The 23920-nt window shown below is 37.5% G+C and overlaps 1 protein-coding gene across 2 annotated transcripts; it reads left to right on the forward strand.

Annotated features, from left to right (window-relative positions):
* Positions 1-72: 72 nt before the first annotated feature.
* Positions 73-20616, forward strand: VPS36 (vacuolar protein sorting 36 homolog). 2 transcript variants are annotated; one of them, XM_075139700.1, is made up of 14 exons: positions 73-279; positions 1488-1556; positions 5118-5188; positions 6499-6613; positions 8078-8167; positions 9526-9612; positions 12872-12904; positions 13015-13092; positions 13507-13641; positions 14589-14654; positions 15223-15287; positions 15738-15822; positions 18313-18389; positions 18473-20616. In XM_075139700.1, the coding sequence occupies exons 1-14, from the start codon at positions 184-186 to the stop codon at positions 18564-18566; spliced, it is 1161 nt and encodes a 386-aa protein (XP_074995801.1). In that variant the 5' UTR covers positions 73-183; the 3' UTR covers positions 18567-20616. The 2 variants fall into 2 exon arrangements, with proteins under 2 accessions (XP_074995801.1, XP_074995802.1); XM_075139701.1 differs by lacking the exon at positions 12872-12904.
* The last annotated feature ends 3304 nt before the right edge of the window (positions 20617-23920 follow it).

Below are 23920 nucleotides of genomic sequence, written 5' to 3' on the forward strand. Positions count from 1 at the left end.
CGTTGGAGCGAGGGGCGGTGGGAAGATGGCGGCCACTCCTGAGGCCGCCGCTAGAGGGCGCGGAGCGACCGGGGATGGGGCCTGCTGGCCCGGCGGCTGCGGGCGGGGAGTCGCGGCGGCGGCTGTGGCTGCGGCCTGGTCTGCCGGCGGCAGCGAGGGAGGGGAAGGGGCTGCGCGCCCGCCATGGACAGGTTCTCGTGGACCAGCGGGCTGCTGGAGCTGGGAGAGACGCTGGTAGTGCAGCAGCGCGGTGTGCGCCTCTGCGACGGGGAGGAGAAGGTGACGGGAACGGCCCTGCGTGGGGCCTGGCGGCGCGGCGCGGCCCGGGGGGCCGGGGCAGGGGAGGGCGGGAAAGGGCACGGGCGTGGGCCCTCAGCTGCGGGGGCAGTGAGGAACGTGACTACGGGTGGTATCGGGCGAGGGGTGTGAAGGGGCCTGGGCTGCGGGAGGAGCATCGGTCAGAAGCGTGGGAGGGCGGGTACGTTTTGGTCCAGGGTCTGGCAGGGTTTGGCTCTGTGAGAAGGTTGTTCGGGAGGAGATCCAGGCCTTGTGGGACCGAGAAAGGCCTTGGACAGTGTGTGCCACATGGAGGGAGGGTTGGCGTCCCCACAGGGCGTGTGTAGCTGGTGTCACTGTCGTGAAACTTTATGTCCACTGCTTGGGCTGTCACTTCCCGTGTCAGGGGCTGAGCACGCCCCCGTGTTGCTCCGCACAGCAAGCTGTCCGCTTTGGCTTTGATGTCATGTACAGGGCATGCCATACAGTTCACACTTGAGTCATCCTGCTTGCTGTAAAATGCTCTTTAGCTCTGGTCGCGAAGGGTGCTCTCTTGCCCTCTGCTCTACACACTTATTACTTCGCTTCATTGCTGGACTAACTCTAGATCGCTTCATTTTTCCACACGACAGTAGATGCATACCCTCATAAAAAACTGTGAAAATGTGCCTCAAGTTTTACAAGTAGGAAGCAATTTGCTAACACAGACTTTCCACATACTGATTGCTGTCTGATAAATAACGAACTTTTCAACAGTAAAATGGGTAGAAGCAATACTCCTATGTGATAGGCTGGAAGATTTCAGTCTGTGCGTAGCATCTTCTTATTAGGTTGCTTTGCTTTTTTGTATAACTTTTACTTTCTTTGTTAGCAAATAGTGTTCCAAAGCCAATAGCCCTGTTTAAAACATGGTATTTAGGAATGTTTGTATATCTTGCACAGCATATGGAGGGAGGATCCTTCAGGATTTCCTGGGGGAAAGTTTATACAGTTGAAAAAGGAAGTTTGTGTATATCCATCTAATCCTTTTATACTAATTTTCTCCATTGTTTCCTAAACTTCATTTATTCTGTTTTCTGAAAAAAGAGAGTGTTCTCAAAATATTGGCTTGTTGAATCTGATTGCTATGTTGTGGTAATGTTTCCAAGATCAGTATTTATGCAACGTGCTGGTTAAATTTGTTGTTGATCTGTTTTATTTTTCCTGTTTAGGTGAAATTTGATAGTGGAGTATTACTGCTTAGCACACACAGGCTAATCTGGAGGGATCAGAAGAATCATGTAAGTCCCACTTTTGTCTCTTTTATGTCATTCAATTGTAAATTCCATAATAAACAACAGGTAGCTTGCAGTGAAAAGACTGCACACAGACATATTTTTCTTTCCTTTGTGTGTGTTTTGTCTTACAAGTTTAGTCCATTTTTTTTGCTCACAGTGGCAAGAAAATTATGTACAAGGAATGTCCTCTCACCCAATTCTGCTTTAATAAAATGATCATGCAGAGATGAGAAGGGATCGGAATGAATCATACAAATTTTCTTTTTCCATGGCACAAAAACAGAGGAGAAAAGAGGCTGGTGTCATGCACTAAAAACTATTGGTTTTGAGACTGAAGTTGAATGTGTCAGGCAAATCATAACGTGAACTCCTTTCCCATGCTCCTTGTCTAGCGAGGCCTCTTCTTCCTCACTGTGTTTTCAAGTCCAAGTTTCCCTGTCACCTGCTCCCACCATACAATCCCAGACCATAATTTGATAATAGGATGTGTTTCGTGTTTGTATGGGTTTTACCTTCCCAACTGCCTGTTCTTGTGCTGAACCATCCCTTCAATAAGCCAGAACATTTGTTTGTACTGCTATGGAGAATTAACTCAGAGGTTAAGTGGCAGTGTCAGAACTACAGTGTAATACTGCTGCTGAAAGCTTTGTATCATCAAGCCACAGCCTGAGACTGCAGGCTAGAAATGGGTGAGAAAGACTACAGACACATAGAAATCTCTAAGCATAGACTGTGACAACGTGCACCACTTTGCAGCTGCAATTGAAGGAGAAATCCTCCTCAGAACCAGGTTGGATTATGCTGATTTTGGACACAATCTTTTAGAAATTTAGCCCCGGAAGCCAAAGTTTAGACAGAGCATATTCAGATGACAACTTTTCAAAGGCCTATTATATTTCACTGGGCTAGTTTTGCTCAAGGATAGCTGAAGCACCTCTCACACCCAAAGGCCATTCCCTACCAAGTATCAAATCCTTGCTCCAAAGCAGGGAGCTACTAAGAGATTTCTAAAGGTAAGGTCACCAAGGATGTTCTTAATTTGGCAAAGCAATGTATTTTTTACCTTAGGGATTGTTTGCAGGAACAGCAGAACTATTTTTAGTACAGATTTTTCAAAATGTTTTGAGAGCTAGTCCCCAGGGTGGGGTTAGCGTTACAGAAGTCAGGGGTTGATTGTCCAGATTATGAACTATCCTGTATAAATTAACTTTTTTTTGGCCCAGAGTGACGTAATTTAGTTGTGCTAAACCATCTGTGCAATTAATCTCTTATTTCTTCATCAGCATCTCTTCTTGACAGGTGGACATGTACAGCAACATGCACTGCTTCTAATCTTCTCACTTGGACATTCTACTTGCTTGGAGTAACATTAAGTGTTACGGGTTCAGCAAGTCTAACAACTGTCCATATCCCCATTCTCTCCTTCCCAACAAAAGGATGACATTCATGTATTGTCCCTGACTTCCCCTGCTCCTAGGCTACATGATTCCTTGTATCAAGATCATTGAATTTGCTAAATCAGCAGAGAAGAAACTTGGTGAATAAGAAAAATAGTTTTCTTTTAACAAAATTAATTTAACTCAGCAAAGATTCTGACAAGCTCCAGGCTTGATTAAGAGAAGGGGCAGAAACATATGGCCAGGAGATGGGCAAAAATTACCCAGTTCTGACCTAATACAGACCAATTCTGTCTCAGTGGAGCCAGGTTTGTTTTTTATTTTTAAATCTATGGTACACAAATAACTTTGTTAGTGCAGTAAATGAAGCTGATTCTATGTCAAGCTCTTAGGATTGAAACATGAGGAGCACAATTGCCCTTTTATTTTCACGGTGAGTTATTGGCTAAGCTCAGCTGTGATATAACATCAGCCTTAGAAACCTTTGCTAGCTTACCTAGAATAAACTTGTAGAGAGAGTCCCCTTTTATTGTGTCAGCAAACTTTAGTAATAAATGGGGCACTTGTAATTAGGTTAATATAGCAAACCTTTTTACAAAAACAGACAGCTGTGTTTTATAGCTGCTGTGGTTACATACCATCTGCAACTGAACAGTATAGAAAATACAGTGATTTCCAAAAGGAAAAAAAAATGTAGTTCTTTTAAGTTTGTTACATAGCTAGATTTGTACGACATTTTAAATCAAAAAATCATGCATAATGTGAGCAAGAGACATTAGAAAAAAAATCCAAGTAAACTCACAGCATTTTTAACACATCTCTCTTTTTGTATCCCTTCCTCTTGCTTCTCTCACCAGGAAGGGGTGATTCCAAGTCCTTGTGCTTACAATAAATTCATAACTTTCTAATTGTGAACTAAATGAATCTATCATTTTGACAGCGTACATACTATATATAGTTGGACACTTTTGTCATTTTCAAAAACTTTTTCTTTTTTTTACAGAAGTATCATTTTGCCTATATTTAAAGTGTCCAGAGTTATGTGAGCGTTTTACAAACAGTAACCTCTTCTATATAATGGCTGTAGAATCTGGAGCCATAGAAGAATCTAAATAGCTTGTATTACGAGTTTTTAGAACAGGAAATACAACCCATGTTTTTTCCCAATGAGAGATTTACTCACTAGTCAGTTCCTGCATGCATACTTCACTAATCTCCAATTTAATGAGTATTTAATCATTTCACGCAAAGAGGAACAATTTTGGTAGCAGGGATTGAGAAGGCCCCATAACAGTGTTCATTGTAATCTGGTATTACACACACCCTCATGGCAGATGGAAGAGAGGTTCAAAGAGGGAATGTAACCTGTGTTTCCTGTATTCTGGGTGATTGTGTCTATCAGCACACGGTGTGGAAGACAACATTCACCAAAGGACACTCACCAAAACAAGAACAGGCACCTAATTACTCGCTTTGAATTGCTCCCTTAGCAATTTCTGTCTCAAATGCATATAGAAAGAGTTTAGCCTGGGTAGGTTAGTCTCCCACAGATGGATACAGTCTTGTTTCTTGCTCTGCTTAATTTTGTCTAAAGCACAGTCCAATAAATGTGTGTTGAGATGCATCAACTGGTGGATTAAGTCCTTGTGTGGGGGATAGATGGAGAAATTCCTATTCCACTCAGAGGATAGTCTAGCTTTTTAGACATTCAACACTTAAGAGAGTGGTGCTTTTGGATATTGTTTTAGCTCCCAAAGTAACATAAATGCAAAAACGTTAAGAACCTATGAGCATTGTGCACCTACAGGGATAAGCTGCACTAGCGTGGAAATTTTAGTGTTTAAATTTTGAACTTAGATACTCAAGATTTGTTAAATTCCCAAGTCCTTCTATGAATCTAGCTTGAGGTGTCTAAAGTTGAGACACTTTTAAGTTTGTTTTTTTGATTATCTAGAACTCAGTTTCAACTTTTTATTAAGTTTTCTGCTTATATTTCTCTTCAATAGATTGTTTCTATTGTTACCATCATATTTCATATGGAGTACCTCAGGCAGCACCTGTAGAAATCGGTACTGTTTGTGCAATGGAGAAAGAGAACACTTGGTTTTAGAGAATGAATAGTCAGGATGTGGCTTAATTTCACATGTGTTTGCATTGATTATTCCAGGAGTGCTGCATTGCTATACCTCTGTCTCAGATTGTCTTTATTGAAGAGCAAGCAGCTGGGATAGGAAAAAGGTAAGAGTGATAGTCATTGTCTTTTCCAGATGGATATTTTGCCCATGCACGTTATGTGAGGTACCCAAGATTATGTATTAATTCATGGTAGGTTCCATTTGCAATCCAAGTTTCCAGAGTGACAGCCACAAGGACCTGCTTTCCTCACTTGAGATCAAACGTGTAAGAGTCATGACAAAGCAGTGTTTGATGTGATTTGTTAAACAACTGTCTTGTAATCACTAAACAAGTATGTGTTCTAGCTTGCCATTTTCATTTGATTAGTTATAAATGACAACAGTGATTTTGCTGGATCTAAATTTGAAAGCTAATTTTAGTCTTTTGTGCCACAGAACTGGTTGGGGATAGAAACTCTGCCAGATCCCATATTATATAACTTTTCATGACCATATGATTGATATTAAGCATGGAAACGCTAGCGATGGTTAGAAGGAACCAAGTGTTTCCACTCACTTGAATAACTAATTCAGTATGGTATGTGTATAAAGAAGTTTCACAAGAAAAAGAGGAAAAAATATTAACTGGAGAAATATATATGTAGTTGACATCTGCTTGCAGCCTGCAGTCAGATGGGTAAGGTAATAGGCTAGGGGTATCCAGAAGAAATCAGGTAATTCACTAATGCTGGAGAAGTCAAGTAAATAAAGACCTATGAAAAAAGTATCAGTAAAATGAAATGGGAATGGCGGACTTGCAGTCATGCTGTGATAGCAGTCTGTAATGTTCCTAAAATAATGCTATCTCAAGGTTTGTTTTGGTGGTAGGTGTCATTTTAGACTGTTATTTCCATGCATGTTACCTTTGAATGTTGGTTTTGGACAGATTTACATCAGCATTCGCAAGTGACATATACAAGTGGAATAGATTAAACATAATATTGAGACCTTTTGTTTTCCTGTGACAAAGATAGTGTATTTTGGCAGTAGTTATTGCAAGTCAACAGCCAAAATCAAATGACTAATTGACGATTAGTTTTTATCTTAACTAAAAGATTTTTCAGAAATTATTGTTTGAAATGTTAAAATTTGTTATCTTTGTTTTTTAAGAATTGATGGTGGGTATGTTTTAATTTTGTGCAATGTTGCTTAGACGATTTTAGAGGTTACAGTAGTTTTTGTGCAAGTTCTACTATAATATTGAGTCAAAATACTTAAATGTTGATGCACAAATGTAAAGCTTTATTTGATATACTTTAGCTCTTATGTGAGATAAGTTAATAGAGGTTTTGATTAAATGGTTAGCTTTGTAGAAATAATTTTTTTAGGTGTTACAGAAAGCTGCCTCTTCTCTTCCCTTTAACTTTTTCTTAGTGCCAAAATAGTAGTTCATCTTCATCCCACTTCTTCAAACAAAGAGCCTGGTCCATTCCAAAGCAGCAAATATTCCTACATCAAACTTTCTTTCAAAGAACATGGGCAGATTGAGGTAAGTTTTGTACCACGCAAGCCAAGCACATCAGATCTTTGGACCTTTTCTCCTCTTGCTGCATTAGTGATAATTTTCCATGATCTTTCCACGTTTACTTTTGAGGTGGAGCTTTTTCAATACATCATTTTTGGAGACAAACACTCCAAGCCTTCAGAGTTCTATACTTAGGTTAAATAATGCAAATAGAGTTCTAAAAATGTCAAGAGGCATTATTAGGCTTTGTCCTTATTTTAGTAGTTTTAATATCATCTTATACTTCGTATTTTAATCTTTTTAATTGAACACAGGATTTTCCAAAATGACATCTCTGAAATCTGTTAAGTGTTTAACAGAGTAGAAGATGTTTCTTTGTAGCTAACCCTCTACTGAACAGGAATCAAGCAACTTATTCCTAATCATCTCTTCAATTTTATTGCTGAACGCTTTTTGTTGCCTCAGAGCTTTGTTTATTTTATGTTTTATAAATCCTTATTTTTTTAACCTACATGAAATCTCAAAGGCTTTGAGCATTCTAAAAAAATGTAATATATTTTTAAAAGAAGGCTTACCCTAAAAAACAAAGAAATTGCACTCTGTAAAGAAATTTTACAGTATAAGATCTTCACTTGAAGAGACTGAGAACTTTAACTTTGAACAATGAAAAAAGCCGTACCTGTTCACTGCAGAAAATCAGATTTTCAACTTGAGTTAGTTGTAAATGTCTTATAAATGCATGTGCTTGATCAGACTCACTTTCATTTCTTTGTGAGCAGTTTTCAGCTTAGGACGAGTAGATTTATGCCTAGTTGTAATTGTATAGGTGTTTTGCCTCATCATAACCTTATTTATTTTAATGTTAATGTTCGTGTCTGAAAATCAAACTTACTATGCTTACTGGTTACCTAGCATATCAATTACACTCCAGATGTTTTCTTTATGACTTCAGAATGCTTTCCTGTGAACTCTGAACAACCATAAGAATGGAATAGATTTTCTTTCTGGATTTTGGTCAGTGGGATACACTTACTGTTAACTAATTAACTAATGCCACCTTCTGGTACTAGCAGTAAACAAATAAGTGTAATTGATCTGTGTGGTTGTCTTTATATTGTTGAATTAACAGATCAATAGTAATTGGATTGTTCAACTTTCCTTCCTTTTAAAAGCATGCCTTTGAGCAAATCTCATTTTTAACTTTAGCATGTTTTGGAACATTTTGAATATCTGAAAAAAAAATCTTACAATAGAAGTACTCATGCGAGTTTGACTAGTAACTACATGGCTCCTCCTCTAATGTGTGTATTTTTGTAGATTGGACATTACGAATTTCCAGATAATGAATGTTGTACTGTGGATGTGTAGGTGTTACCATGCTTTGTTGTACAGTGAAGTTTATTTCATCTACCACCAAGATGCTAAAAATACCCAGAGTTACTCTGCACAGTTTATGAAATGCCTGTTGTCACTCTTTAATGTTTGCAGTTCTATAGACGATTATCAGAAGAAATCACACAAAGGAGATGGGAGAACATGCCTACTGGTCAGACCATTCAAGTTAACAAGGATCCACAGGTATGCGCAGGGCTTCTGAGCAGAATCTGTATGTAACCTCTTGTTTCTTGCTGCCCCCACATACTGCATCTGGCATGCCTGCCTAACCAACACCGTTGCCCCGTGTGGGAATTCAGCTTTACTTTGCCTATTTCTTCACTGGCATAAACTAGTTTCTCCTTTGCAGTTTTCACCTGATACAGAACACTGTGGCATCTCTTCCTTGAGCGTGTTTAGACTTGAATAGTTGATAATGAGCTCCATTTTTTGTATGTAGTCAGACACACACACACACTCTCACACACACACAAAATAGATAATATTTGCATATAATTTTATTCAGCGTGAGAGATCTAATGAAACTGGAAGATTTTTGGTCTTAATTGTGATTTCTGTTTTATTTTTTGTGGAACTTTTATATAACTCTTTGGAACCTATATAAGTTTGATTTAAATGTATATTCTAAATGGACAGTTGTTATGGAGAATCTCTTTGTCATATATTAGATTACCTTCTTTATCTGTCTGCATAATTCTGGGTTATAAAATCTGATAAACATGTAGATGTTGTTTCTCTATACGAATATGTTGAATATCTGAATATATTGAACATATAGTACTAAATGAATGAAATAGGATGATTTAAAGATTGTTCAAAATCAAATCACATATGTCCTCCTTTGTAAATGTAGTACCTATAGTTGCATTTGGACTAATGGGGAAGCCTGTATCCTGCATCAAGAATCACTTAATGAAAATGCCTTCCCTCCTGTTCTTATTCTTAAGTCATAGCAAATCATTAACACCAGTGCTAAGCTTTACAGTCAGAGATTTGAGGGCTGGCACCACTGCCATTTAGGTACCAGCCTTTCTAAAACACATTTGGCATCAAATGAAAGGTTTACCATCACCTCCATTCTGATACTTCTCAGCGAGGTAAATTAGACTGCACTTGGCATTGAGTTTCTGTGGCTATGTTTCTTCAGTCTAGATTTCTTGAGGTAATCATGTTTTCATGAAACACTCACGCATTTCCTCGGCTCTAGTATAGATGTTCACATGGACTTGGGAGGCTTTAATTGAGATGAGCTGGAATGTTCAGTCTGGATCAGGCTATTAAGCATCTTCGTATTAATAGCTACAGTATAATAATCTTCTTATCTGTTTACTACAGCAAATTCATACATCCTTTACACTTACTGTTTATTTTTTTACACTGGTTTAAAAAATACTTTCAAGAAATACATGAAATATTGTATACGTGATATTAGCTCTTTGGGGGAACATTTCCTGTCTTCTAATGTAAGGTTTTTCACAATGAGGCGGATGAGAAAACTTAGCATTTCCTATTTTGATTCCTTTCATTATTTTCTTTTGCAGGCAGGAAGAATAAGAGCTGTAGGAATTGTAGGGATCGAAAGGAAATTAGAGGAAAAAAGAAAAGAGACTGACAAAAACATTTCCGAGGTAAATACTACTGAAGTTTCAAGGTCAACCACCTGTCTGAGCCATTTACATTCATTCACACTTTCTTTTAGGGGCAGCTGAGACAATTTATTGTTTTTGTTGAGAAGTCTGAATTGATTAAGAGTGTATAATTTACAGATATTTACTTTGTTTAACTGGCTTTTCAATATATGTAAAGGTACTTCATTTAAACAGTTCCTTTTAAGAAGACTGTTCTTTGAAAGTAACGGTGTGTATTTACAAAATTAATTTTGGTAGAATTAGAAATCTGAGTTCAGTGACTTTTCATCAGGGGAAGCAGAACACAAAGGCATCTGCAGAAAGAGACTATTACAAGTTTGGGTTTTTTTCCCTTCCTTTTTTTACCACTGATTTTGGTTTTAATTGAAAATTTAATATATATTAAGAAGAATACACTGATCTAAGTGTCTGCACATAACTGTAGTGAAGTTAGGTTTTCATCTTATAAATATTCAGTTTTTAAATGTTAGATTTATAATTACAGTAAAATGTTCTGCAGTCCAGGCATCAGCAAGATGTTAAAAGTATCTTTGCGAAATACCTGGGCTAGATGGAGACCATCCTTTTCCCCAGAAAGAGCACAATAGTTGAATTCCAGATACCAATACTGTTGAACAACAGAAGCAATTAAGTTCTTCATATATACCTGGGAGCAATAGCCTCAAAAATAGTCTGGTTCTGTCTTGGTAGTTGAGATTAATACAGAAGTACTCATAAACCACATGCAATAGATTCGTTGTTGTGGCAAAGCTTTATGGGATTCAGTGTGCCACAATAAATAAATAAAATAAAACAATAAAAAGTACCTTGCAGGCTGCATGCTGTTTCAGATACTGGTAGCATTAAACTTTTTCCTTTCTGTTTATGAGGAACGTAATGAATGAAGTTCTGTGTGTAGTTCAAAAGGTATTGTGGTTACATGCGTGTGTATATAGTTCAAAAGGTATTGTCTGGTTATTTTTTCCTTTAGTAGCTTTGTCAGAGAGTAAAAGAAATCCATTTATACATGTTGTATGAACGGAGGAAAACCATGACTTGTAAAATCCTGCCTTCCTCCAGCTTTAAATGTTATAAATGACTTAATTTAAAAAATAGTGCCCTGGCTTCCAGGAAAAGGCTTCCTGCATCTGCTGTTCACTGCTGATAAGAATCCAGTTCTTTAGCCTTTTGTTTATCTGAGGAAGTTCCTGTTAGGTGTGTGCACATTCCCCTTTGTTTCCAGGCCTGCCCTCTGTGAGTCAGGCAGAGGAGGAGTTAGACACAGCATGCTGTTTATTTAGCTAAATCAAGGGTTCTTTTGATGAATGATGTTTTCATGCGGGTTATAGAGATTAGAAATAAGTTGGGAAAAGTCTTTTTAGAAAACTTTTTGTTGATATCATATACAAGTACAGTAGAAGGACTTTGATTTACACTAGGGATTGGGAAATCTATTGTAAATTACTGAATTTGGCGGATTAGGAGGCAAGAAGAAATATTCCAAAGAGAACCTTTTGTTCTGATAGTGGTAGATTATTGTTATACGGTGGTATATTTTCTTTTCTCCCATTGGACCTAACTTTGTCCCACTTCATTTTGGATACCTAACTTAGATACCAAGTTTTAAGAGGCTAGACTTCTCCAGTCAGTGGAGAAACACTGGCACCATTAGGAGGGATTCAGATGAAAAGCAAACCCTGCCCCTTCCTGTAGGCATCTCTCTCTCTTCTTTGCATGTTGAATCTCAGACCAATAAGCTTCTAAGTAAGGTGCCTAAATGTTAATGGGAACAATTGGGTCTTCCGGTGCAAATTCTGCTAAAATGTGTCTTTCTACTGGGGGATTATTCAGAATAACCTAGGAATCACATAGAAACAACAGCTAGAAGCTGTAAGCAAGATGTATCTCTGGTCATTTGACATAGTCTAACTGAACAACCTTCTTTACTTGTGGCTGGAGGGGTTGGGTGCTGCTGTCAGGCAAGCTTTAGCTGAAAAGGTTCAGGAATTTTTCTCACACCAGTTGTTCAAAAAAGATTGTTTGAAAAGGTTGACCACCTGGGCATGTTGTCATGTATTTGAGAGACGCAGGTGAGAAGGCTGAATGTGTGTTGCTGAGGATGGGACAAATGAGAGTTGCTTATTAATATAGTTGCTAACTTTTTTTTTACGTAAATTTTTTAATGCTAGTTGGTTATCATTACGAAAACTTTTGAATTTCAGTATACCTTCAGCTTTTTTTAAGGTATGTTTTATTTAAACCTAAAAATGCCCTTTGTGGGTTGTTGTAGAATTGTTGTATTTGAGACCGTAGCAGTTTACTAAGCTTAATAGACTTGATATAATTGTGGTCCTATGATGGATGTCCAGTTTATTACATATTTTTTCGTGGAAACAAAATAAAAGGTTTCTTAGACTAGGAAAAAATTGTTTTGTACAATAATTTTTCCCTTGCTCTAGCAGGTATTTTGGTTTTTAGGTCTGAAAACTAGAGTTTTCAGAGGATGCTTTTTATCTAGTTTTTATCTTAATTTATTTAAATCTGATCATTTGTCTCGTGGACCTTATTTAATTCATTATTTTAACTGTTTTTTGTTTATTATGGTAGCACCACTGTTCCTATGTATGCAATACTTAAATGAAGAGATGTTGCCACATGTTTTCAGAGTTTTTGTGTCTTCAGTTAAGCATACATGTGAAAGCCTATACCCTCTTCCTTGCTCATTTGAAATGACTGTTTCTTACTAACTTTGATTGAAGTAAAATCGTCTTGTCAGGAGGAGTACTTCTGTAGCTTTACAGCTGGCTTGCTGCTGGCCAGAAACAATAGAGCTCCTTGAGTGAGGGTTAACTGTTGGAAGAAAACCTACCATCACCACCAAGAAACCTTCCCCCAGCTTTTAGGGGAGCATAATAAAATTGGACAGTTTAATCTTTTCTGGGCCTCAGTATCTCACTGTTCCTTCCTATCATATGGACTTCATAAATGATATTGAACTAGTGTTCACATACTAGAAAAGTGTGTGATTGATTGATTCTTTTCTTCATTCTTTGTTGTTTGTGGATTGTATAATTTTAAGACCTGATATAAAACAGATATATCAACCAATTATATATAATATCTCACATTGTAATATACTAATCTAAAGGGATAGCAGCTCTTACAAATAGCTTGGATAGGTGGACAAAGGCAGCTCACTGTATCCATGAAGCTGAATGCTGTGATTATACTGATCTGCAGTGTCTGCTTTTCATTTCAGGCTTTTGAGGATCTTAGCAAACTAATGGAGAAGGTATGGCATGTGTCACTTACCCAAGTAGACTTATGCTTGTGTTCTCAGTTTTAAGCACGCTTTTCTCTGTTGAGCTGAAAGTTGACTTATCTATGTGTCTTTCTTGATAGGCTAAGGAAATGGTGGAGTTATCCAAGGCAATAGCTAATAAGATTAAAGAAAAACAAGGTGACATCACTGAGGATGAGGTAAATTAATTTTGTTTTAAAGTCAGCAGAAATGCGCCTATGCAAAGCAAAAAAATATCCATTTAATACACGTAAAGTTAATAAAGAACACTTCATGGTTGTTTTTTTTTTGTATTTTAATTCTATAGAAAGTAAAAGTGACTTACTTGTTTAGTGTTAGTTTTTCTTTTGAACCTTTCTTAAAAGCAAAGATTTTACTGCCTTTGTGTGAATTTTTGTATTTTTGACTTCTACTGGTCAAAAATAAACTGTGTTAAGTCTTGCCTTCTCTTTGCTAGTAATTTACTTTATTGGTAGTAAACGGAATGGATTTATTCACCAAAACTGTCTCATAGCAATAAAATCAGAGACGCTTAAAAACCAGAATAATTCACTAGCTGATGTACATTTAAATGTATTTATTTATTTGTTTAGACTATTAGGTTCAAGTCCTATCTACTGAGTATGGGTATAGCTAATCCAGTTACTAGGGAAACATATGGATCTGGTACACATTACCACATGCAACTGGCGAAGCAACTAGCTGGAATGCTGCAGACACCGTTAGAGGTAAAGTACCTAACTTTGCACAGCATTTTCTGTGTGTTGCTGAATTTTGATGTAAATGTGTTTTGGCTGTAGTACTGTGCCTCTTTTCAAAGTCTCAGATGTTGCCTCTTTTTAAAGCCTCAGATTTTTAAAGCCTCATATTCAATGTTTATGGAAGGAATATATATCCTCTTTCTGAATAAGAAAGTTTAAATATAAGTAAGAATTCTTCTTCGGAGTAATGGCATTTCAACTTCTAATTTGCAAAATATCAGTGATATTTAGAAAATCATACTAGCAGTCTTTCTTCTATTTGCATTCATCCCTTGATGCAGAATATTACTTTTTTAAAGAAAGAGTGAAACAACACTGACTTTGAAAGTATAAGTAGACAGTCTTTAAACTGCTTAAAAATTACATATTTTGCAAATATAGCACAGAGTTTTTACATAGATTACCCCCACTTGGTAATATCTCATATTATAATTTATCTGAAGCTATTAGAGAATTCAGGGTTCTCACCAAAAAGTTAGATTTCATGTTGCAACTTATAAGGCTGTGTGTCTACTAAAAAGCATACATATTACAGTATTTTTGTGAAAGCTATGTGCTACCTACTATGATCAGAATGGAAAACTGAGCATGTCTGAAAAGCGAAAACAGTAAATTGATTGATAGATTTAATATATTGAAATTCCTTGTTCCTGTGATTTATTCTCTGCTTTAAAATCAAAGTAATTCACAGTCTTTCGATGTAGTATCGGTGTTTTGCATTTTAAAATGATTAGAGAAAGATATAATATAACAACTTACCTCTCATGCTAGAAATATGTGGTGTTGCCTGGGTAGTTTTTTTCATTAAGGCCCATCATTTAGCTCATCTGTTTTACTTGTTTGATCAGTAAAGTTGAGATACTGTGTTTACTAGATTAATGCTATTTCTCTTACTAGTCTTGTGCTTAACACAGGAGCGAGGAGGGATCATGTCACTTACAGAAGTGTACTGTCTGGTAAATCGCGCACGAGGATTAGAGGTGAGAAATTGGTTTTATTAAATATTTTATAAAAGGTACTTCAGTGATAAGGTAACTAAGGTACTTCAGTGATAAAGGGTAAAAATGTCCCCGACCAATTACTCACTCTACCTGTCTAACAGCATGAAGTGATCAACCCCTTATTAAAATTAGGGGTTTTTACCTTTTTCCTTTCTTCTTCTTCCATGTAATATTTATGTATCTCTATGAGTTGTCATAATGTATCCTGCTTTATATAATACCATGTAAAAGGGAAAATCCATCCTTATCTGGAAAGAAACCTGAAAGGACAGAGAATACTAAAGAATGGTGAATGGTTTTTTTTTACAAAATACATCAATTCTTTCTGTAAACAGGGCAAGAAGAATTATTATAGAACACATAGTAAGGGAACAGAAAGGAGCATAGAAGCCAAGAAAATAGACTGGACAATAGAAAGGAAGAAAATTCATAATGTTCTGTAGCCTGGTATATTTTATAGCTGTAGTTATTAAAACTGTTTGTTTTGGTGTTGTGCTGTATACTTGAAATGTAAACTGTGAATAAATATGTTTTACTATTTTAATAGTTGCTGTCACCAGAGGATTTAGTAAATGCTTGTAAGATGCTGGAGTCACTGAAATTACCACTAAGGTAAGAGCTTTACAGATGTATTTCTAAAACATGGCACTCATGAGTCAGACCGTGGTGCTTGGATGACTTAATATTTTACCTGCAGTAGATTTTTTTTGTTTTTTTAAACAAAATCATCCTTTGCTTAAAGGATGCTGCTGTATGCACCAACGTCTACTCTGCATTAAAATACAAATTTTTAACCATGGTTCACTTTGCTAGGAAGACAATGTTCTTTTCACTTCCAATACAGATTTTTCAGACTGGGAAAAATCTTTAACTAAGCCCAGATATATGGCCTACTCTTTTCAGTCTCTTCAGATGCTTTTAATGTTAAGTTCGTTTTACAGAGCTTTTTTTTTTTTTTTTCCCCTTTTGTAATGTGGTTATAGGTGTGGATGCATTAGAAATGTGACCATAGCTGATGTGCACAGGGTTTTTAGTTACTTTGAGTCTGTCTTTTGATTTTAGGCTTCGGATATTTGACAGTGGTGTGATGGTGATTGAACTCCAGTCTCATAACGAAGAGGAAATGGTAGCTTCTGCTTTAGAGACCGTAAGTATACTTCATTTCCTTCAGTGTTCTGACTGTGCTGGGGAAATTTAAACACATTAGGTATAAAAACTTGAGGTAAAGGATTTCCTTTTGAGGTTTTGAAATACGAAATATTCCACTTCCAAATCTTCTCACAGTAATACTTAAAATAGTACTTTTCATCTTTAAAGTGCTGTGCAGGTAATAATCTTGGTCATTGCTTTCTCCTTAAGGAATAAATCTCTTTTCCATCTCTTTTCAAACTCTGTTAACCTTCAACCTTCCTCCAGATCTTTTGCGCTGTACGATGAAATTCATGGCATGTATTAAGCACTTCATTTAACAGAAGTGGACTTCAGACACTGTACACAATGTGCTTGAAGGCAGTGAAGCTCTTAAATGTTGATATAGGCAGTTGTTTGATTTGGGTTTATTTCATAAAATAGCACATTTTATGTGTAACATCTTGTACTGAGTTTGCCGCTGTGAAGAGCGCTCAGTTGGAGAGTAGTGCATATAGAATTAAGCTAGCTTCATCAGGAAAAAAGAATAGTATAAATTGCTCCGTGTCGTAAACCTTCATGGTCTTGCTACCTCTGGATTCTTTAAAGTCCTGCTATCCCATTATTTGATGCATTTTCCTATGTCTTTTTCAGTGGGATGTAATTTTTTGTTTTTCATAAAGTTGAGTAAAGGCTGATTCAGTGTATCCAACGTTAAACATCAAAGTCAAAGAGGACTTTGATTTGGGCAGTCAAGAAAAAGTAGAGCTATCACGGACACCTTTGCACTTGATACATGAGGTAGACTCTTCAGTGCGTTTTGCATGATTGTTACGGTATAGCTTTCCTCTCATCAAAAAGATTTTTAGGTAAGAGAAATGTATATAGCCATCTAAAAGATTCCATCCTAAATTATCAAAACTAAAATGCTTAAATCTTTCAATATATGTTAATCCTTTCAGTTTGCTTTCTTATATTTACAGAAAAATACCTAGTCCGTTTTAGTTTTTTTCCTGATTATTTTTGGTTTCTAATTAATATGTTGCCTTCAGTAAGAGTGCTTATCTCTTTGAAAGGAAAGGAAAAACCTTTTCTTGATAACAAATGAGGTCAACTGCAAAAAGCAACAGATGGTGGATTTATTACTGAAGTGCCTTTTTTCTTTTATTTTCATAATATGAGACTTTGACTCCATAGAAAAATGTAAGGGAGAGGCTTTGAATGAGGAAGGCTAGCCCATAAGGGAAAGGGAAGATGAGATCAGACTTGTGGCCAAAAGCACTTAATGTATAATGTACAGTAACATGAAACTTCTGAGAAGAAGTGGAAGGAAGTCATAGGGTTTCAGACAGGAGAGAGATGTGGTTTTGAACGGCTGGTGAAGACAGGAAATGACATGGAAGTCGAAGGAATCCAAAGTCACTCTTGATGAGAGTAGTGGATTGGGAAGGAAAGATAATTAATCACCCATATGCATATAAGATTGTATAGCTGACTTCCATTACTCAGGTTTGATCAGTTAGCTTCATAAAATCTCAAGTTAGGACTAATTTAATCTGAGTTTCTGTAGAAAGACTACTGCTGAGAATGACGCAGAATAGATTCCTCCCCACCCAGTTATGTGGGAAGCAGGAAATGGCGACTACATCTGGATTTACAAGTTTGCTTGAATCTGAAGCAATGGAGAAATGGAAGAATTATTAATTTGTAGGGTAATAAAACACATTTACCTGGGAAATTCAATGCAGTAATAAGTCTGGACTTCATATCTAGTATTTTAAGCATCCACATGTCCAACCTGTGTGAGAAGGTTTCATTTTAGCATGTATTAACTAGTGTGGTTGAGACAATGGGACCAAAGTCTTGAGTCCCAAGACTGAACCTATCTTCTGTGTCAACTGAATGTGACGGTGGCTTTTACTGATCCCTCTAGTATGGTGTAATACAGGGTGGAGTACTAAGGTTTGGGGATATTTCTATAGGCAGTGGGGATATTTTAAATCCTATTAAACTCAAATTCTCCACGTCCATCTGTGATGACTTAGATTTCTAAATCCATGACCTGTCCTGAACAGGTCTTTTATTTCCTCATTTAGGCTTCACTGTTTGCAGAATCACTTAGTATAGTTGGTCTGTGTAAATACTGATTGTGACAATATACTGCTGTTTGAGCTATTCTAATTTTTCCGCTCATTTTGTCCCAAGGCATCTTTTAAAAAAATCCAAAGGAAAGGGTACCATGTGATTTTTTACAGATTTAACTCTTTTCTACATTCCTTTTTTATACTTGGCAATTTTCCCAGGACACAGAAGAGGTAATTTTAAGGGGAAATACTCATAATTATTTTTTAATGTACTTTTTTAAAATGCAAACAAACTAGTTGTCCTCACAAGAGATTTGCTACCAATTTATCACTTCAAAAGGCTAGACCTGATTTCAGCAACTGAGAGAACTTCATTGTTCTTTTAATGCCATAGTTGGTTTATTTGTGTGTTTGTTTTTTGACAGGTATCTGAAAAGGGTTCTCTCACAGCTGATGAGTTTGCTAAGCTGGTGGGGATGTCTGTTCTCTTAGCCAAAGAAAGGTAAGTAATAATTGCTATGTTTAATACCTTCGTTATCATGTTGTCCTCAACTAATACAGCATGTCTTCTTTTGCTTTCTCTAGGCTGCTTCTTGCTGAAAAGATGGGCCATCTTTGCAGAGATGATTCAGTGGAAGGCTTGAGATTCTACCCAAATTTATTTCTGACACAAGGCTAATGTAGTTTGTGTACAATTTGTTATGTAACAGCTGGACAAGAGAGCAGAGGGCAGAACCCTTCCAACAACTGACTTCAAAATTTGTATTTTGCTAGTCAACTGCAACAGTGATGAACATTGCAATGCTTTACAGTTCTCAGGTATTTCAAGTGCTGAATCCTCTTATGTGGAACAGAAAGGAAATAGGAATCACTAAGTCACAAGCATTTTAATTGTCTCAAGCTGGCTAGCTCATGTTTCAGGTTTTATTTGATGTGCTCTGTAGTTTCTCATTTCAAGAGAAGTCAGATGAAGATTCCACACAAGTGGAGAGAATATCCCTGTAGTCTGCCATGAGGGTCGGCACCCAGAAGACAGGTTACTGCATACTCCAATTTCAGTTTGCTTATGCGTAGAGCAACAAAGCAGCCAGATATATCTGTAGTGATAAGAAAAGTGACTTTGGTGTGTACTGAGGTATAAGGAACAAACCAGTGTAGAATAACCCCTTCTCCCTGAAGTGATGAACAGTTTTCTAAGAGAGAATCTTGGGGTTCTTGTACTTTGAGACAGAAAAAAAACTGCTGCAGGAGTGATTAACATATGTTATGTGAATCTAGAAAACACGGTGTTTATTTTGTCATGTCTTATGCTAATATCTCAGATAGAAGCATTGTTAGAACAGACTTCCTCCGTTCTCTTTCCTTGCCATCTTCCTTCCTGTCTCATTATATTTCACTTTGGGTGCCCTTTCTCTGTCCTCTCTTTACATAGCAGAGTGTAGTAGCCTCCTGTCACTCTACCAGACTCTGTGCTTTAATGTGCTTGGTTTTTTATCTTGTACTTCTAATGAAAGATGATTTGTTTGTTTCATCAGCCTGTTACCTGTTTTGGAGGGACAGTTCATTTGCTTATATCACATATGCAAAAATTAATATGCTTTCAATATCGAAGGGAGGAAGAAGACTATCACCCTGTGTTTAATAGTCACAAGGTATCATGTTGTTTGGTTTCCTCACCCTGTGTTCACACTGAATGCAATTTGATAGTCTCAGTTTTCCTAACTCCAGTGGAGTTGTTACATTACTTGATCTGTTGTCATGGTAATAATGGTAAGTGGATGTTTACGATCCACATCACTTAAATTTTTGGCGTTTTGAAGTGACCAGTTTTAATAAATAACAAAATTCATTCAAGGTATGGGCAAGGACAACATATGGTTGTAATGGCCAAATCGACATTACAAAAAAGGAGAAAAAGGCTTTTAAGAGCCTGAAAATATTTTCAGAACTATTTCAGTGTTACCACAGCTTAGATAAGGATTAAGAGCCTGCCAGTAAGGAGTTCAGTGCAGAGATCCCTACACTGATGATGCTTTTGGTTCATAGGATGCTCATTTAGATCCAGGGAATTGTGTCCTCTTACCCTTGTCACGAGCAAACTTTTATGCGGTGCTTTCTTTAGGGCGGTTTTCCTCTGTTTCATGAAGGTGCTAAAATTAATGTATTGACACAGCTGAACCGGTTCCTCACTATTCTTACTGTGTTAACCATCTAGTATCATCTCTTCAGGAGCCTTACAGCTTGCTGCTTTTCTTCATCCTCCCCACAACCCACAGAGGAGATCTATGCGAGGTACCTCAAGCATCACGCATCTAAGGAGGGACTGAAAAATGAGAAATTCAGAATCAAAAAGTTGGTTTGTGACAGCTTTTCTTTTGCCCAATACCCAAACCTGTCAGTGGTTTATGGGCCTGAACTTCTCCCCACAAGGGGGCATGTCTTCTGCAGAAAGAACAAAACCAGAAAGGAAATGCCAGCCTTCGTGTAAAATCCCAGCCTTCGTTGCTCCAACCCTGAGCATTTCATTATCTTAATTAAGCAATAACAATACAGCCTGTTTAGAATGATGGTACCTTCTCAAGCTTTTCTTTCCCAAGATTTTTCCTTGACTTTTTTTTCTACAGGGAAGAAATCTATAGGGTAAATTGTATTGCTGGTTTAGAATTTAAACATACACATGAGAAAATGACTACTAGAAAGTAATAAAAATTAAAAGATTTTCTTAAATAGACTGTTCTGTCAGTTTTTTTCTTCCTAACGTTTTGGGCAGCTTTAAAATCTTTACACATCAAAATCTTGTGGTTCCGTGGGCCAGGTTTTTAAAGCACATGATGTTTTTGCTGTCTCATTTTGTACCTAAAAGGGTACAAGATAGTTTTGATTTAAAATTAAAAGGCAGAATTAAATGTAATTAGAATGCCCTGGTTCTGTTGCTGAGTAGCCTGTGACCCATCCCAGCCAGAACCGAAAAACTATAGATGTCTACACAAGCACCAGTTTCATGAGGGAACCAGTCTGAGTCCAAGCCAAGCATATATCCTGTGCTAGCATTGGAAGGGCGTTTGACAGATTCGAATGTATTTTCCAAGCTGAAAGACAACAGAAATCATATATCTGATACCATACTGAGAGCCAGCTCAACAAATGGAGTGACATGTTTACGGGTGTGTGGTACCGTGGTAGTACATCACACTGTCCTAAACTGTTGTTGCCCAGTCCTGTTTCCATTGGTACTACCAGCAGAAAACCTATTGCATGTATTGAAGTGGGGTTATAGGAGAGAGGAAAATGTAGGAGTTGCCATTCTCACAGATCATTCTAGTTTAATAAAGAAGGTGCCTATATGAACCTTTCATGTTTTGATTATTCATAGAATATTTGTATCATGATACATGAACATTATCTTATTTTGCCAGGGCTGCCCAATCATACAGTCCTTTGAACAGAGGTTTGTAACAGAGGTCTGTTCCAAAAGTGCTTTTTTATGGAGCAGTCTTAAATGATGATTATGTTTTTCATTTGAAAACACAAGCCTTTTTATACCCCTGACAGGAAAAGAACACTGCTTAGGAATCTCCACATCTTTTCTATTTCTCCTTTGCCTTTGTTTTCAGGAAAATTATATTCAGCCTATGGAAACATGGATCTAATCTGAACCATATTTCTGAAGTGCAAACATTTTTTTTGCTCTGAAAGATACATATGTATGTATGTGTATTTGGAAGTCTTCAGAAGTATATCTTGAATAGTCACTACTGGCTGCATATTGATTAGCTATACTCTTAAATGCTGAATTCTTCTGACAGGACTTTTACAGGTTGTCCAAAGGGCCTGACTGTGCTTCTTGTAAAATTAGTGAAAATATTGTCACCGAATTCATGAGGACAGTAGTGGGAGACAGCAGGAGCCTGTTGCCAACAGTAGAATTTCCTGCTTCCTCAAGCCTGGGAGGCTCTCATTTGCAATTGGACAGTTCTTTCAAAATATACACTGAAAAGGCAGGAATGGCTGATTCAAAATTACCTGTGGATTTGACATGAAATCATTGTTTTCTTTGGGAGGAACCCCCTCTCCAATGTTTTTCTTTTGAGCTAGATTCACAAATCTGACAATTACATTGCTTCTCCTATTCTAGCAGTTCCCATTGCATCTTAATTCTCAGTGCTTCAGGCATTCACGTGAAATGCAAGGCACTCTAGTTCCAGGTCATCTTCCGCTGGGAAGACTTCAACTATCATTTTGTTCTCCCAAGAATGAGCTGCAAGTACTCGTGCTAAGAGGATATTCTGGGCCTGTCTGTTGGTAACATTCGTCTTTACTTTAAGGAAATACTTAAATACTTTTTGGAGCAGAGGCCCAAATGTCATACCTCCCAGTAGTTGTCCTGGCCAGCAGGCTTGAGAGTCATTTTTCTTGTGGTTTAGAATTGAAGTATTATTTAAATATTAAAAAAACACCAAAACACAAAAACTTCAGGAGTGAAACATGAGTGAGGAAACCTCAGTTTCAGAAAACCCCATAGCCTGCTAGTTAGCACACACTGGTGAGAGGTAGACCTAACAGAAACCACCCTGCTTCATATCCCTGCTCCAGACCAAAGACCTGGTAGGATCTCGGGTCGCCTGCTTTCCCATTGGACTGTGAATGCCGTGACTTCAAATTCCCAGTGATGAAAAAGTGCATTAGACCCTGCTCTGCCATGCTCACAGCAACGATGGACAGCACATTCAAGGTAAAAGGGGCTGGTACTGCTGGAATAGACGCAGCACTTTTGTGAATCCAGTCCTGTTCTGAGCATAAGGCTCAGACTATTTAGACGTTTTGCACTGTTTTGTTCAATTCAAAGTATTTTATGTACTTGGAGGTTTCACTTAGCTGATGATGATTTGTCATCAAAATGATCTCGGATAGTAAGTAAAGGAGGGGACTGATATAATCTAAATGCTGTTTCACTGTATTTTTGAAGTCAACAGTCAAACAAATCGGTGCTCCTGTGTCCCTTGCTTCCTACATGCAGAACACTCCCTGAAACTCAAAGACAGGACTTGTTATTTTCTTTTAACCAAAAAATTTGCAGGAGAGTACATGCTGTGTGAAGTACTCTCTTTTTGCAAAGAACAATACAGGCAGCACAGTTGCACAGAATAAATTTGCGTCTGTTGGTGCTGGTATGGCATTTGTACTGTGGCTATTTAATGATTCACTTCGTGTAGGTAGTATTCTTTCCAAATATTGCCTAAATATAACAGTATTTGACTCGGTATATGAGAAACGTCTGTTCTTTCAGCCAGACTCAGCAGTTGTGCGTGTGTGTGGCTTAATTCCCCTGAGTTTCACTTTGCATCGGATGGAGAATTTGAGGTGTGTCCTTAAATTGCAAAGATACTCTGGTTTGATCCACCCATTAAATGAGAATGGCAAAACTCCCACTAACTTCAAACCCAACCTTTGTTATAATTATCAAACGTTGACTAGTTAACAGCTCTGAAAATGGGTGTATGGGGTATGGCTGAGCTCTGACAGCAAGAAGGAAGAGCTTACAAGACGTTCTGGAATAAGATCACAAAATGTCTTGGTCTCTTCAGTAGAAATACGGAACTAGGCACAACTGTTGCAAAGTGATTATTTCTGATCTTTCTGCATTCCTATTGTTTTTTCCACAGTGTGTTGGGAATGCCTGAGATAAGGATTTTTTTTTTCCATTGGGACTCTGATCTATTTATAGGTTACAAGGCCAGAAGAGACTATTATGACAATCTCGCTTGACCTCTCGGGTAACAGAAGCTGTAGGACTTCCCTTACTTAATTTGTGTTTGAAGTGGAACTCCTCTTTTAGGAATAACAAGAGATTGCAACTTCTGGGAAATCCCACTGCAGCTCTTGGCAAATTATTCCAATGACTATTAACTGTTGTAAAAATGTTTTCAGTGTATGTAATCAGAGCTTGTTTAGCTTCGGCTTCTAGCCACTGGACCTTGTATTTAATAAGTCCTCTATTAAGGGTGAGTTCCCTTCATGCTAGGTGTCCTGGAA

The sequence above is a fragment of the Calonectris borealis genome, chromosome 1 (genome assembly GCF_964195595.1).
Source record: "Calonectris borealis chromosome 1, bCalBor7.hap1.2, whole genome shotgun sequence".
NCBI classification, from domain to species: Eukaryota; Metazoa; Chordata; class Aves; order Procellariiformes; family Procellariidae; genus Calonectris; species Calonectris borealis.